The 18390-nt window shown below is 34.9% G+C and overlaps 1 protein-coding gene across 8 annotated transcripts in view; it reads right to left on the bottom strand.

Moving 5' to 3' along the window:
- The window catches only part of LOC115224688 (calmodulin-binding transcription activator 2-like), a 761011-nt gene that overhangs the window by 74103 nt on the left and 668518 nt on the right, over nucleotides 1-18390 (bottom strand). For all 8 annotated transcript variants that reach the window (XM_036513528.1, XM_036513532.1, XM_036513529.1 and 5 more), the window contains one exon: nucleotides 94-232. In XM_036513528.1, coding sequence (XP_036369421.1) covers nucleotides 94-232 — 139 coding nt within the window. The remainder of the gene's footprint in view (nucleotides 1-93; nucleotides 233-18390) is intronic.

The raw sequence follows: 18390 nt of genomic DNA, 5'->3' as shown, positions 1-18390 counted from the left end.
TCCAAAATAGCTTGAAACAGTTATTATTGGATCAATAAGAATATCACAATTAATAAAAGGAAATTAAGACAGAGAAAATCAATGTTGACTTACACATCGGTCTCAGCTGATCAGCCAGCTCATCTTTGGTCCATTCCTTCTTCTCAAAGCCATAAGAGAGAACTGGAATGCTGAGCTTCGCACTATCTGGATAGGGCACATTAAGATAGTGCACCAGCACAATATCAGGATTCTGAACAGAAAACAAAGAAGGTCAGTTTGAAGTAGACACAACAAAGAATTTAGATTTTTAAAAAATGTTTTAAATAAAAAGAGAGAAAATGTTATTAGATTAACCCTTAACCCTTTAGCATTCAAACTGGCCATATCCGGCCAAAATATTCAACCTGTTTTATATTGAAACTGACCAGATCTTGCCCCTCACCTCAGCCCTACCATGTCATTCTAAAACTAAAAAATCACATCACTGAAATAGCTAAACTACAAGATAATGCAGGATTAATTCAAAACAATATAAATAAACAAACATCACATTTGATAGAATAATCGGAACACCAAAGGGTTAAACATTCAGATTTCTTTGTCAAATGTAATACTTATTTATTCACATCGTTTTGAATTAACCAATCATAATCTCGCAGCTTCAAGATTTCAATGGTGTGTTTGTATATTTTTAAAATGACATTGCAGGGTAGGTGTGAAAGGTTGGATATGATCAGCTTTAATATAAAACAGGTAGAATATTTGGGTTGGATATGGCTTGATTAAATGCTAAAGAGTTAAAATCAAAAGTTTCTTTGTGAATATAGTCATAACTCATTAGTCAGTGTTTTTGTATCATCCTGAGTGGTAACTGGAGATTTTAATCCAGATTATCATAAGAGATATGCATGAAACCAAGGTAGGAGATTAAAGTATTTTGTTACCACAAGTGTATTTGCAAGTTTTTACATCCTCTCTCATATAAATATAGGGATAATTAAATGAAAAAATTCTTAAATTTTCTGAACTTGTATGTGAATATGTGCAATGAGTGTATGTGTATATATATGTTTATGTACGTATATGATGAGTAAAGATTTATATATATGCAATTGAATTCCTATCTATAAACTTGTGTGTGTTTATAAAAGGGAAAAAGTACTCCATACATAAAGTAAAGCATAGTTTATTACAAGAAATTGTAATGAATTGTTTCAGCAAGTTTCACATTTTTTGGATGTGCAAATGAAAGAAGTTGGAGGTCGTGAAACAGAAATAGTAAACATATCAAAATGTAAACAGTCAAAAGAACATTGAGATTTGATTGAGAAAAGCAAAAGAAAACAAAAAGGAAAAGAAATGCCATGCTCACAGCATATGGCATTTTAATTTATTCATGGGAGAAAGCACAATGCTTCCATGTGTACAGTACCATGTGTATAAAACACACAGAAGTAAAGAAAGCAAACCTTGTTGATGAAGCTTTATACACACACACACACGTTAATGAAGAACCATCAAATGTCTATTAACACAAACATATGTGCAGTCACCTGGAACAGTTTTGGCTGATCAAGGGCTTGCATCCACCTGTCTTTTTTTCTTCCTCATACACTAAATTTTGATGTTATGAAACAGAAACAAAGTTTTTACCCAAGGGTACAATAGAGTAACTGTACTGGGATGAGAACATTTGCTCTCTCTTATTCACACACCAATCTCTTCCTTTACACATACACATGCACACACACACACATACATGCTTGTCTGTATCTTTTGAAAACCATCCTTAGAAATATGAATTTGTTTATAATAAACTCAGAAAATATACGAAACATTGAAAGTAGAGACGTAAATGTTGTGAAACCAATTGAGAAATCCTCCCAACATTACGGGGGAAAAAAAAAACTAATTAATTTTTGTTCTAGCAACAATTTTAATTACAAAGAAAAATAAAAGAGGGGAAGAACTAATGATATTTATTGCTAATTAAATATAAAGTAAAATAATTATAAAATGGTTAATGAAACAGATTAATGAATTGAATTGATTTAAGAATGAGAAATGTATTCGTGGAGGACTGGTATTCCATTGGTGACAATGACAAAAGTTCCATTTGAACCAATCAATGGAACAGCCTGCTTGTGAAATTAATGTGCAAGTGGCTGAGTACTCCACAGATGTGTACCCTTAATGTGGTTCTCAGGGAGATTCAATATGACTCAGAATGTGACAAAGCTGGACCCCTGGAAATACAGGTACAACTTGCTTCTGCCAGCTGAGTGAAATGGAACAACATGAAATAAAGAATGTTGCCCAAGGATACAATGCATTACCAGAGATTGAACTCACAACCCAACTATGTGACCCAAACACACCCCTAACCCCTAAGCCATGTACCTACACAGGAAAAGAGTGATAAGAAGGATCCTATAATTTAGGAAATTGTTAAAGAAATATGGAACTATAAAAGTCATCTTTAAGTTATAAAAGACAAATGAATCTTAGGGAGCCCATCCCCTTCCATATTGTAAGATTATAGCAGAAGGGGACAATTTGATCTCAACAGATTTAACATGTCGATAGGGACTCCTTAAATAGTGGACATTATTTTTAGTACAAGAAGCACAAAACATTTCAATAATTTGTATCTTTGTCCTGTCTTTTTAATTTAAATTTTGAGCAGCCACTTGCTTGAGAGCAAGGCTGTGAAGGAAAGAACCTTGTTTTGTTCATCATCCTCCAAATCTTAAGAAGGTCTTGCAGATCTTTATAGTTCCAGATATTGCGATCATTTGTAGAGTATGAATTAAGGATTTGCGTTTTCTGCCCCTCAAACCCAAGTTCAGCCATACTTAGCTTCAGATGGGGTTGGCATGTATGCTGTTGCTCCAATAATAATAGGGATGAAGATGAAAGTATATCTTAGGTACTGGATTTGCGAACTCCTTATCAAAGCTCCATAGATGACATGTATGTGTGTGTGTGTCTTTGTATGTATATGTGTGTGTGTGTGTGTATGTATATGCAGAAATATATCGATAAATAGTTATGCACATAATAATGAAAATGCAACAAAATATTTGGTAGTGATTTTTGTTTAAACAACAACAAAAATTGGTGATATATTTTAGAAACAAGAACAAAAAGACACAGAAATATAAAAGAAGGGGATCGATAAAGGGGCTGCAACTGTTTAGAGCCAGGCTGAGGTGACTTATTATCAGAGTCATTCCAATTATGGCCATTCAGTCTTCTTTCACAAATAAACTATCTCGGAATACTTTATCTAATATATCTTCTCTATTTTTAAGAAAGTAGAGTTTGGTCTGAGGGAGAATTGGCTGCTCTTTTTAATATGTTGAATGATTGCATGAAGCAGCTCATTCTTCTGATAGAATTTTCAGAAAAATATGCAAAAGCACAAAACTTTATTTCTAAAAGTATACATGTGTGTGTGTGTGTGTGTGGAAATAGACAAAATAGCTATGCACATATGTAGAGATATGTGTGTGTGTATGTATGTAGAGATCCTTAACCAATAGCTACATTTCCATGCTGATGAAATTACAGAAGACAATTAGTGCAATGGGAGATCATGGGGAGGAGGACAGGGACATAAATTAATTATATTACACTAATTTAATTACAGTAATTTAATGCCACATCTTTTTGCATTCAAAAATATCTCAATATCCAATTTCCAACCACACACACACACACACACACACACATGTACAGTTCTAAATATATATAAGTCTAAATAAGAAGAGATTATTATTATTATCATTATTATTATAATCATTAATATCATCATCATCATCATTGTTGGTGTAGTTGTTGTTGAAGATAGGACCTATATTCACTTCTTTGCCATACTTACAAATGTGTTATGAATATGAGTGTGTGTGTCTATATAATACAATATATATATATATATATATATATATATATATATATACATGCATATATATATATACATGCATATATATATATATATACATGCATATATATATATATACATACACACACGTTCATATATATGTGTGTATGTATCTATGTATGCATGTACACACACACACACACACAATGCAATGTCAAAAATCAGTTGAGAAAAATTACACAGAACAACACACATACAGAAAAGTACAATGAATATGGTGTTGGTCTAATGGGTGAGATGAGTACTTGAAATGAGTACAGGGTGTGTCGATGTTTTGGACATTTGTCCTGCTTTAGAAACAAAAGAAGAGGGCTCAATGGTTTTATAAAGGCTCCAGTAGGTGGCTGATATTTAATTTATTGATCTGGGAGGGAGAATAAGTTTTTGAAAGTGGAGGAGACTTGTGACTAAATCTCATGGACGTCCACATCTAGTTGACAACAACAACAACAATAATAATAATAATAATAATAATAATAATAATCTTTTCTATTATAGGCACAAGGGCTGATATTTGGGTGGGTGGGGGGAAGCCCAGTGTTTCGCTGGTAGTTAATTTACTGACCCCGAAAGGATGAAAGGCAAAGCCAGCCTTGGCAGAATTTGAACTCAGAATGTAAAGACAGATGAAATACCACTTGGTATTTTACTCAGCATGTTTAACGAGTCTGCCATCTCGTCTTCTCAATAATGATAATAGTAATAACAATAATAATCATTAAAAAAAACCAGGTTAGAATCTGTCTTGAACCTTCAGATGCATTGGGCCAGTTTCTGAGGTGTTTTGATAACTTAGTGTCCAAGAACTTCCCCACTGAACGATGATGCCAGTCCATCACTCAGTTGATCCTTAGTTTCTATTGGCCCTTATTTTCAGCTGAATGGACGGGAGTCACATGAAATGCCTGGCTCAACGATGCAGCATAGTGTCCAGTTTGGGAATCGAACACTCAAAATTTCCCTCAAAATTTCAGGCCTTATGTGACAAGGCTGGGCCCCTGGAAATACAGGTACAACTTGCTTCTGCCAGTTGAGTGAAGATAAGAAAAATCCTATAATTTAGGAAATGGTTAAAGAAATATGGAACTATAAAAAGTAGAAAAAATACTATATAGCTTTCGAATTATGGCACAAAGCCAGCAATTTTAGCGGTGTCGGGGTAAGTTGATTACATCAACACCAAGGTTCAACTGGTAGTTTTTTTTCATCGACCCCAAAGGAATAAAAGACAAAGCTGACCTCAGCAGAATTTGAACCGAGAACAAAAGGATAGAGGAAATGCTGCCAAGCATTTTGCCTGGCACCCAAATAAGTCTGCCAGCTCTCCACCCTACGAAGAATTCTTATGTTAACGAAGAATTCTTATATAAACGAAGAACTCTTATATTAACGAAGAATTCTTATATTAACGAAGAATTCTTATATTAACGAAGAATTCTTATGTTAACGAAGAATTCTTATGTTAACGAAGAATTCTTATGTTAACAAAGAATTCTTAAATTAACAAAGAATTCTTATATTAACGAAGAATTCTTATATTAACGAAGAATTCTTATGTTAACGAAGAATTCTTATATTAACGAAGAATTCTTATGTTAACGAAGAATTCTTATATAAACGAAGAATTCTTATATTAACGAAGAATTCTTATATAAACGAAGAATTCTTATATTAAAGAAGAATTCTTATATTAACGAAGAATTCTTATATTAAAGAAGAATTCTTATATTAAAGAAGAATTCTTATATTAAAGAAGAATTCTTATATTAACGAAGAATTCTTATATTAATGAAGAATTCTTATGTTAACGAAGAATTCTTATATTAACGAAGAATTCTTATGTTAACGAAGAATTCTTATGTTAACGAAGAATTCTTATATTAACGAAGAATTCTTATATTAATGAAGAATTTTTATATTAAAGAAGAATTCTTATATTAAAGAAGAATTCTTATATTAAAGAAGAATTCTTATATTAACGAAGAATTCTTATGTTAACGAAGAATTCTTATATTAACGAAGAATTCTTATATTAAAGAAGAATTCTTATATTAACGAAGAATTCTTATGTTAACGAAGAATTCTTAAATTAACGAAGAATTCTTAAATTAACGAAGATTTCTTATATTAATGAAGAATTTTTATATTAACGAAGAATTCTTATATTAACGAAGAGTTCTTATATTAACGTCTAAATCCTGCCTCACTTCTGAGAGCAGCAGGTGAATTGTGAATAAAAATACATTTTAAAAATATAAATAATTTGATTCCATTTGCTAATGGGTATTTGGCGGAGTTTTGATATACAAAAAAAAGCAACAATACAATTAAGAACTAAAATGGGGCAGGACAATAATAGGGATCTCATTAAGACTGATGGCTTTCAGTTTTATAATTTCTCTGTGATTTCTTCAAAAGATTCAACCGTTCACATTCTTCTCTGGAAGTTGATACTTTCACTGATATTAAATATACAAGCAGCAACATCCAGGCACAGGTGTGGCTGTGTGGTAAGAATTTTGTTTCCCAAACACATGGTTGTGGGTTCAGTTCCACTGCATGGCACCTTGGGGAAGTGTCCCCTACTATAGCCCCGAGCTGACCAAAGCCTTGTGAGTGGGTTCGGTAGATAGAAATTGAAAGAAGTCTGTAGTGTATGTATGTGCCTCCCCATTGTTTCACAACTGGTGTCAGTTTGTTTATGTCCCTGTAATTTAACGGCTCAACAAAAGGGACAGATAGAATAAGTACCAGGCTTTAAAAACCCAAGATCAATTCAAACCGGTACTCCAGCATGGCCGCAATCAAATGACTGAAACAAGTAAAATGTAAAAGGTAACCACAATAAACATACTAAGGTGTTGGTGGGGGGGGGTTGAATGCATTTACTTTTCAATAACTAACATCCAATATTTCTCCTTTTCTCTTTCTTTAGTCGTAGGTAGAATTTTTCTGGTTAAAATTGGTAAACTTTCCAATTTAGAAAGAAAATAAGTAAACATAATTATAGTTAAACTTCAGTAATTTCGATCTAACATCTATAACTAGCAATTACTTATTGGAAAGGGAAATTTTCGTTTAGCCTCCAGGTACTTTGTGTCTATGTGTGTGTGTGTGTGTGTGTGAGATACTGTGCATGTGTGTGTGTGTGAGTGTGTGTGTGAAAAAGAGAGACAGAGAGAGAGACTGTGTCGACATGGGAATGAGTGTAAAGTTTGGAAATGACTATTTGTGAGAAAGCATATACACATATACAGGGACCTGTGTGTGTGTGTGTGTGTGTTGGTGTAGACAATCAATTTATAACAAAAATCTGAAAATACAGACACTCTACGAAACATCTAATTACCATATCTATATTCTATAAAGTGAAACCTCCATAAAAGAATTTGGGAAGACCAAACCTCCAATCTGAAGTTAGACTCAATGTTACAATATCTTTAACACCTGATGGTGTCCGTGGACGTGTACTCTAATATCATATGTGTACTCTAGTGTTGTAAGTATGCCATAATATTGAATGTGTACTCTGGTATTGTACATGGGCTCTATTATTGTAATTTCACTTTAATATTGTATATGAACTCTAGTATTGTATGTGTACTCTAATATAGGAAATGTACTTTATTATTGCAATTGCACTTTAATATTGAATGTGTACTCTAGCATTGTAGGTGTACTATCAAACTGCATGTGTACTCTAATGCATATATTTACCCCATCATTGTACACACAATCTAATAGTATGTGTACTCTAATACTGTATGAGTACTCTAACATTGTACTATAACTGAGTGTTCTCCCCCCCCCCGATTTCATCACTTCCTGTGGCAGTCCAAGAATGAAAGACAAACCTAAACTCGCATTTATTTAGAAATAACCATCTCTTGTCTCTTGCCTCTCTGGGGCTCTTGGACACTTCCTGATTGTCAAGAAACAGATGCAAGTCTTTGGCAGAATCCCTCCTCCCCCTCTCACCCAAACCAAACTTCGAATTTACAAGACAATGGCTGTCAAATAAGTACTTTAGCTTTAAATAAATTCTACCTGTCTGCAATCGCCCTTCATCCTTTCTTTCCTTCTTTCTTTCGTTCTCTCCCCTCATGCTTATTACAGATTAAACTGCATTACCAATACTTTCAGGTGGGAGGTGGGGCATCTAAAAACCTTTTTGCATTTTCCCTCCTTTTCTCTCTTCACAGCTTTTTCCCCATTGAAAAGGAAGCTTGGTCAATCATATTCCTGATTTTATTATTATTTTTTACATTATTATCATTTTATATTATTATTATTATTTTATATCATCATCATCATCATCATCATCATCATTATTATTATTATTATTATTATTAACAAAAATGGATAATGAAAATGGTTGTGAGAACCACAGATGAAGACAAGATAAGCTCTTGGCAAATTAGAATTGAGAGAGAGATGCTCTCCCAACAGGATAACCATATTATCAATTCTCTCGCAGACCGCTCTAAATTAAAAGACTGTACTAAGCATCAGATATATTTCTTTGATAGATTAGGTGAGATGAATTTCTTGGCAGTCTCTAAACACAGGCAGTCTTTTTTGATGTTAGAATTTTTGAAATGGATTCCTGTCAAGTCTCGTTTGAGAAATCTGCTCCTTGTTTTGATGTCGGTACTAGTTCCATTTACGTAAAAACCGAAGACTCTGATGAAAGTACTTTCAATGTAGAATGGTGAAATCTGTGTCACTAAGACAGCGTTTATAGAACAGGGTTTACTGGAATACTTCATAGCAGAAGTCAAATGGATTTTTTAATTTTTTTCTTTTATGGAAAGTAAATATAGACAGACTCTGACATACGACAAGTAGGGAAGGTCTCGTGTTCTGTTAACGTCCAGCGAAAATGATATTGAGTGGACATAGGTTCTACAGTGGGGGATGGCTGTGAGGTTAAATATGAATAGAGGCAGCAGATTTTAAACAAACCACATGATTATAGCATCTGATAAGAGAATGACAATGAGAAAGAAAGAGGAGAGATATGACAGAGAGGGCAAGGGAGAGAGAGAGAGAGAGGACAGGAGAGAAAACAAGATATTTTTTTTCTATGATATTCACTTGAGTTACAGAAGTTAATAAACACTCTTTAAAATGTTAGTGGTGTTGGAGGTGGTGATGATAATGATGATGTTGATGCTGATGATAATGATGAAACCACTATTGATAACAAAGATGATAAAGGTGAAACTATTATTATTATTATTATTATTACTATTATTGTTATTATTAAATGAAACATCAAAGAACTGTTGCTACCTTTCAGACTTCACAAAACTGTTATCTCTGGATCAGGTACATCAATTTTGTTAAAGTGATTGAACTAAAAAGTTGTAATTTGATTTCAAATAAATTGTGCAATTGTCATTAAGCTTAATGCTATTAGTCCTGTGTCTGCTGCGTAGTGTCATGTCAAAGGATATTTCAAATAAAGCTTTTAACAGATTTTACAGCTAAAAGGTACCAAAATACCGGTCTACACACATGCACTCATCTAAGTCCTTGTCTAGCAGCAGAATGTGAAATGTAATTAGTCATGTTCTATAGTTTTAATTAATCCTTAACGACCTCAAGTAGCCAGCAATGTTTTATCAGCTTTAATTGGCAAAACCAACAACAGGGTTTTTTCTTATCAATAATGTTGTTTAACACAAGAAGTAGCTGTGTGGTAAGCAGTTTGCTTCTCAGAAAACTCTTCGAAGTGGTTGATGTTACGAAGAGCATCCAGCCGTAAAAACCATGCCCCGAAACAGGCAACTGGGGCCTGGTGCAGCTCTTCAGCTCTTGTCAAACTGTCCAACCCATGCCAGCATGGAAAGCAGATGTTAAATGATGATGATGATGATGATGATTTGTTTTATTGGTATTTATTTGCTGAACATCTAAGCTGAAAGTCATAAGCAACAGTGCTATTTTTTCTAGGGTAAATTTTATCATAGACGGGGACACTGATGCCCCACCACACATGTCTGTCTACATATGTACCTAAGGGCTGGCGTATATCTTTGTCTAGCAATCTTACTCACAAAGTATAAGTCAATACAAGGTTATAGATGAAGACACTTATCCAAGGTACTGTGCAGTGAGATTGAACCAGAAATTACTTGGTTGCAAGGAAAATGTCTAAACAACACAAGGATATGTTACAGAAGCCAAGTCCACTTCAGATTTTCTTCTTTTGTCTTTTTCCATCACAGGATGCTCTCTTTTGCTTTGCAAACTATGAAACAATCCCAAACACTGCAGCTGCTGCTACAAAAAGCACCCAGCACCATAAGTATTTGGGAATTGATCTAAACACTGACAATTTGGAACTTGAGAGGCTGTTTTAGTGTTGCTGGTGACAAGGTAACTTCTATAGTGCTGGTGTCATGGAAGATGCATCCAGTGCACTCTGCAAAAGCAGTTGGTGTTAGAGAGGCTGTCCAACTGCAGCAGGAAGTATGCCAAAAAAGATGCATGAAAGGAAGACACGATCCTCCAAGCTATTGAATCCTCTCAAACTGTCTGACCCAAACCAGCATGGCAAGTGGATGTAAAACAAATGAACAAATGAATGAATGAACAATGATGATGATGATGATGATGATGATGGTGAATGATGTCTGAACTAATTCTAATCAAAGCTAACCTGGAGCCACACAACAGCAGAAAGCTAATGGCAGTAAACTGTGCTGTAAATTTTACCATTTTTCTCTTGCTTCTAAAATTAATTTCTTTTTGACAGAGATGTCTGAAGACTTATTCACGAGAATCATTTCTATGTTAAACTTAGAAGAAGAACACTTGACAACACCCGACTTTTAGCAATAATTGTTCAATATTTGGAAACACATTTTCTTCTTATTCTTTTTTTTATTTTTATTTTTATTTTTCAATAATGGAAATTCCACTTGTGAGAGGGACTTGACACAAACACCTGAAGGAAAGCAGGTAAAGGGACAGGCCCAGGCTTTTTGTTTTTGTTCAGACAAAATTTTGATGAAGATATAACAATTCCAACTCCCTACCCCCCCCCCCCACCACCACCAGCAAACGGTTGCTAAGATTTGCCATTTCAAATGTCTCGATTCTTTTCTCTGGATTTTAATATTTTCCTCTCACGCCTGAATCCCTTCCCAGAATAAAACAACAGCAGGACGGCTGCTGCAAGTCAGGTGAAGATGCAATATAAAACTGCATTTATTAGGAAATTGAATGTTCAACTATTCCACTTCCACCACTGACCCCTGCGTCAACTTTGTGTTTCAATAACTGTTCAGGGGTTGAATGTGTATATATACATCTATCTACCTTATCTATCTTTCTATCTATACATCTGTCTATCTTTTGATGATAATGATAACAACAACAACAATAATAATAATAATAATAATAATAATAATAATAATAATAATAATAATAATAATAATGATAAAAAAAGGAACGAACTAGTGAGTTTAGTTTTATGGCCTACCAATGTATACTATGAATTTCTTTGCCCTAGGAGTCGGGAAGACACTCGGCAAGAAATGGAAGCAAATTTGAAAGATGTAAAAAAAAAGATAATAATGATGATAATAATAATTTCAAATTTTGGCACAAGGCCAGCAAGTTTGAGGGCGGAGGAAAGTCAATTCCATTGGCCTCAATGCTAAACGGGTACTTATTTTATCGAGTCTGAAAGGATGAGAGGCAAAGTCAACCTTGGTGGAATTTGAACTGAAACTAAAAATGGCATTTCATCTGTCGAAGCATTTTTGCTCTGCCTGGTAACAATTTTGTCAACTCACTGCCTTAATAATAATTATAATAATAATAATAATAATAATAATGATAATGATAATAATCCTTTTTACTAAAGGTAAAAGACCTGAAATTTTGGGGGAGGAGACTATTCGATTACATTGATTGCAGCGTTTTACAGGTACTTAATTTATTGATCCTGAAAGGCAAAGTTGACTTTGGCAGTATTTGAACTCAGAACCTGTAAGACGGACAAAATACCACTAGGCATTACACCCAGCATGCTATGACTGCTGCCAGTTCATTGCCTTTATAGTAATAAAAATCCTTTCTGCCAGAAGTGCACAAGGCCTGAAATTTTGAGAGACGAGGCTAGTTGGCTGCCTCAGTTCCAAAAGGATGCAAGACAAAGTTAACCTCAGGGGTATCTGAACTCAGAAGCCTAAAAAACAGTTGAAATGATGCTCAGCATCTTCTCTGACATGCTTACGGTTCTGCCTGCTCAATGCTGTAAGAATAATAATAGTCATCTTTACCTCAGAGTTTTGGGGAGATGAGGAAGTCAGTTATATTGAACCTAGTCTAAACTGAGAATGATGAAAGCCAAAGCTGACCTCATCTGATCTGTGAGTTTCTAGGTTTGTTGTTGATGGGAAACTATTAGTTGAGCACAAGTGTCTCAGAGAAGATCAATTTTTTTTTTCTTTTTGCAAGCAGAATCTTTAAATAAATTAATGTATGTCTAAAAATAAAAAGATTAAAAATTATTGTATTTCATCTGTTTCATTAACTTGAATATTTTCCAACCATAAAAACAAACAAAGAGCAGATTAAACAGATCAGATCAAAAAAAAAAAAAATGAAAAAAAAACAAATGAAAAAAATGCTAAAATAAAAATATCCTGGAAAACCTCAAGTTTCATAACTATTAATAAAAATTTAGTCAAAAATAAAAAAAAAAAATAGGAAAGAAATTGCTATCATTTTTGAAAGCATAGCTAAAACTCTTACCATTAATTATTATTTTTATTATTATTATTATTATTATTATTATTATTATTATTATTACTATCATTTAAGACAGTGAGCTGGTAGATTTGTTAGTATGCCAGGCGAAATGCTTAGTGGTATTTTGTCTGTCGCTATGTTCTAAGTTCAAATTCTGCTGAGATCAACTTTGCCTTTCATCCTTTCAGGTTGATAAATTAAGTACCAGTCAAGTACTGGGATCGATGTGATAAACTGTCCCCCTCCCCACAAAAATGCAGGCCTTGTGCCTATAGTGGGAAGGATTGTTATCAATAATATTAATACACTAACTTTTTGCTTTTGTACATACCTGATGTGTGTGTCACACTTCAAAGAAGTGGCAAAAGGAGAGAGGAGGACAGAGAGAAAGAGAGAGTGAGTAGTGATGGCGTTCGTTTTGTGTTTTTAAATGTTTATCACATCGCAAGAGAAGTAGATACATATACACATTGTTAAATATGTATATGTATCTAACAGCTTATCAGTTGCAGAAAGTTCCCACAAGCTCTATCTGCGACGATTTCATCTCAATCGAAGGAGAGGGGCTTTCTCAGTCCAGGTTGCAGATCCGTGGAATAAGCTGCCGGACGAGATGGTGAAGATGCCGATGACTGCTCGGTTCAAAGTCTCCCTTGACCACAAGTGGCCTGAACTCTTTACATGAACACCACCCTGTACATAACTCCATGTCCCCCTACATGGCCTTGCTTTTTGCTTTTTGAGCCAAAAAAATTAACTAACTAACTAACTAACCCTTTTTTATATTGAGGGGAGCTGATCCACATTCAGCTTTATGTTGTGACCCTGAAACAAATTTGAACCCCTGAAGCCCTACCCTAATTAGTGGTTCAATACTATATTTATTTGTTTGTTTTTTAGCTTTAGGTGAGTCAACGAAGAGAAAGAGAAATCAAATTGAAAAATGTGAAGCAACAGGAAAACAACTGTGATATTTGTGAAATGACAAAAGAGAAATGGATGAAAAAGAAACGAAATGAATAAAAAGAAAAGAAAATGTACATGGATGACATTAAAGACAACATCAAGATGATGGAGAAGAGAAACAATGAGGAAATTGCTTCCACATTCAGCTTCAGTGCAAGATGCAATGGTGTACCCTTCTGGGCTCTGACTTTTATCTCACTTCCCTACTTCAAGAAGATGTTTGGAATCTTCAACAGAAATGGTGTCAGTTCAGTTAAAGAAACAAAACAAGGAAAAAAAAAATCACATTTATACAGTGAACGGGTGTCTATGAATTTTACAACAAAATCACTAACTGCTTTATTGTACACACACACACACACACACACACTGGTATTAAAGAGCAGTGGTGTTGGTGCTACATAAAAAGCACCCAGTACACTCTGTAGAGTGGTTTGTGTTAGGAAGGGCATCTAGCTGTAGAAACCATGCCTAAACAGGTAAGTGGAGTGTGGTGCAGCCCTCTGGCTTGCCAGCTCCTGTCGAATCATCCAACCCATGCCAGTATGGAAAAACCATTAAATGATGAGGATGATGATGATGGCATACCTTCACATATATATTAAATCACACGCACACATTTACGACACATAGCAATGGGTTCTATATTAAAGAGATGAGGAATTACGTACATTATTTACATTTGACGGATATTTGTTCTCATCTTGTTTGTTGTTAACACAACGTTTCAGCTGATATACCGTCCAGCCTTCATCAGGTGTCTTGGGGAAATTTCGAACCTGGGTTCTCATTCCTAAGGTATTTTTCCATGTTGTTATTATTATTATCATTATCATTATTATTCAGGTCACTGCTTGGAATCGAACTCGGAATCTTGGGGTTCGTAGAAGGCTGGAGGGTATATCAGCAATAATGTTGTGTTAACAACAAACAAGATGACAAATATCCGTCAAATGTAAATAATGTAAATAATAGCAATGGGGTACAACACATTCCCAGTGGGAGATTTGGTTGCTACTTCTAGCAGATTGCATGACTCCCTGTTTGAATGACAGTGGTGATTGATATCTGTGATTCTGGTTTGCTCCAACAACTGAAGCAGTCTACACTTAGACCACACTAGACCCTAAAAGAAGAGAGAGGTGGGGATTCCACTGGGACCTAGATCAATGGTTCTCAACCAAATTTTAACTCATGGACCTCTTTTGATTCCTATTTTACTGAACTGGACCCTCCTACCCCTTTGATGTTTAAAAAAAATCCTATTATAATTTTATTAAGAAACTGGCAGTATCGCCCGGCGTTGCTCGGGTTTGTAAGGGAAATAACTATATAAGCATTTTTAGAGATGTAAAGTATAATAGCCATCTCAATATGGCTAACCACAAAGGGGGGTGTTACTGTAGCTTTTTACGTTCTGAGATTTAATAATAAATTTTTAGAGAGTTACTTCCCTTACATATACCAAAAATGCATTAAAAATGGGAAAAATTGATGGTAAATTTTTTTTAAAATCGTAGACTCATCATAGACGCGCGCTAATATCCAGAAGGGCTCGATATGAATCACGACTATAAGATACCCGGTTTTGGTTAAACTGCACTGCAAAATGTGGGAGTAGTTAGGAATCTAAATCGTAGGAGACAGACAGCATACAACCTCACTTTTATATATAAAGATATTAGAAGCAATTGTATGAAAAAATTGTTAAACTATTTTGTGTCATCATCAGACGTTTTATCGTATGTCCGAAGATTTACTTGGTTTCTTCTTGACCACTTCTTCCCCTCTGTCTGTGTTTATGCCTCTGATGACTAATGACTCTTGCATGGAAATGTCTGTCACAAGGGACCCATGGTGGGGGCTCTGGTTGTTGCAGCCTCCGTTTTCTTCCTTGTCATTTCTCTTCCTCTTTCCTCTGTTGTTCCGCTTCAAAAGGATTTGCCACAGAGAAAGATGGAATGATGCCAGCCGGGCCAGTCCTGAGCTCCAATATCCTAAGCTTTGGGATCGATTCCAGTCAGTTTTAGGCTTTGCTTCAGCTGACCCTTATATCAACAGAGGGGATGGCCACAGAGTCTTCTTCCAGTGGAAAGTTCACCAAGTAAAATTTGTGTATAGTACAAATATAACGAATCTACTGGAGCTAAATTTTAACAAAAAAATCTTAAATGGACCCCCAGGGGTGATACAGACCCATGTTGAGAACCACTGACCTCAAGACCATAAGTGTGGTGGTGGGCTTCAACCATCAACCATGAAGTAATCATAGAATAAATTATTTTTCTAATAACTTCAAACTACAAATCAAAATAAACAGTGAGTCTAAATCATTTAATGACACAGAAAACCTGTTGACTTCTCTTTAAATTTAAATTCCTTTCATGAAGCCTCAGCAGTTTTGTGACACAGCTGTGACCTGATCATCAAAATGGTTCCACTTTACTGTCCTGATGTCACAATTATGATCCGTCCTTGATACGATCGCAGTGGAATGGCATCAATGACTGGGTTGTAAATGTGTAATGAAAATATTGACAGCTTTTGAAATAAATTTAAATTAAATTTAACGACTTCATGTGTAATTAAATGGGTTTTTTTTTAATGATGGAATGACTTCAGTTTCAGCACAGAATCACAAACCAGGCCTGAATCTCCATCAGTTATGATGAAGAATGTTCAATCACCAGAACAGCCAGCTCATGAAATGCTTGTGCATGTGGCTGAGTACTCCACACACACACGTACCCTTAATGTAGTTCCCAGGGTGATTCAGCATGACACAGAATGTGACAAGGCTGGCCCCATTGAATTACTGGTACAACTCATTTTTACCAGCTGAATGGACTGGAGCAATGTGAAATAAAGTGTCTTGCTCAAGGACATGATATGCCACCAGGAATCGAACTCATGACTTTATGATTGTGAGCTGAATAGCCAAGGGACTGAGCCACATGTCTTCACCTGAATACCCTGATCAAATCAGTCCCTGGAAAACAACAAACTCTAAAAGAATAAACATTGTTTTTGACATCCTAAGAAACTTCCCCAAAGCCAGCCCTTTGACCCTTTCTTTCCAAAAGGGGTTTTAACCCAATATTTACCCCTGGTTGTTTCAATAACTTTATTCGGTTTGAGTTCACCATTCCTGTAAACATTGTTTACAGGCCATTCCTGTAAACATTGTTTACAGGAATAATAAATATGTCCAAAGGGTGAACAACGGGGAGGGAATTTTCGATTGCAAAGGTTGAAAGATCGAGACAGGTAGGGGTAAGATGGGCCTTGGGTCAGAAAAACAAACACACACACACACATACTTTATTTTGCTTGAACTTTAAAGAAAGGAAAGAATGCTTTTTTTTATGGTAAAATAAAAAAAAGATATTTCAGAGCAGCAAAATCAAATACAATAAAATAATATCCAATAAAATGTAAAAATTACATTGAAATATTTTATTTCCCGTGAAATTTTTTTTTATTTCTAATTTAACTCAATGTTTCCAAATAGATTTTATTAACTAAAATTGCTATATATAAATTCCTTTCAACATCTCAAACCCCATCTATTACAGTTTAAAAACCAGCAAACAGACATTACTGGAAACTGGCCAAACTTTACAACAATCTCAAAACATTTTCACACAATTTCATTTCTATGTCTTTCTTCCTCTCTTTCCTTCCTTCTCATTATCCTTCCATCTATATGTTTATTATTATTATCATTATTATTATTATTATTATTATTATTATTATTATTATTATATTATTATTAAGGCTGTGAACTGCCAGAATCGGTAGCACACTGGGCAAATGCTTCATGGCATTTTGTCCATGTTTAACTTCTCGGTTCAAATTCTGCCAAGGTCAACTTTGCCTTTCATCATTTGGAGGGGTGGGGTCGATAAAATAAGGACCATTTGAGCACTGGGATCGATGGAATTGTCTTATCCCAGCCCTGAAATTGCTGAGCTTGTGCCAAAATTTGAAACAATTATTATTATTGTTTGTTGTTATTATTGATATTGTGGTGCCCTCACTCCCCTCGACGCCCTAAACATCATGTGCTTATTTTGCTTAATGGTTCATCCAGCACTGGTAATTATAGACAAAGTCTATGACATCATACCATGGGATTGAACCCAGAACTATGTGGTTGCACGCCAAATACCTTAAACACACAAACCATACCTGCTGCTGCTGTTGTTATCCTTATTTCAATTAAATCCCTAATGTGCCACATGAAAGGTAAATGCTTTGTGGAGCCTAAACGAGGTACATTACAAAAAGGTGTTTAGGTTCAGTTTTATGGAAATACGGAGATGTGAGAGAGAAATCTCCTTCGAATGTCCATGTGTCATCAATGACATCATCATTAGATCCAGTATTTATTGTCAACAATTTGACAAACTCCAACGTATCAAATCAAACATGCTGCAGCCCCCAATTAAACAACAAAATATTGCCATGCAGCCAATTTGAACTGCAATCCTGATAATTGCTAGTTTAGTGCTGTCTCCACTCAGTGAGTTGACCTCAGCTGAAAAAGGAATCGACTTCATACGATCTTGTTTCTCTTCACACAATAAATCTGACATCTTATTCCGATGAAATAAATAATCAATAATTAGGCTGGTGCAGGAGTTCACTGGAGTCTTTATGTTATCCAAACCAGTGTTATCAATAACGAATAAATGTCTTCAGAGATTAAAGAGGACCATAAAGCAAAA

The sequence above is a fragment of the Octopus sinensis genome, linkage group LG26 (genome assembly GCF_006345805.1).
Source record: "Octopus sinensis linkage group LG26, ASM634580v1, whole genome shotgun sequence".
Taxonomy (NCBI): Eukaryota; Metazoa; Mollusca; class Cephalopoda; order Octopoda; family Octopodidae; genus Octopus; species Octopus sinensis.
This window is presented reverse-complemented; position numbering and strand designations above follow the sequence as displayed.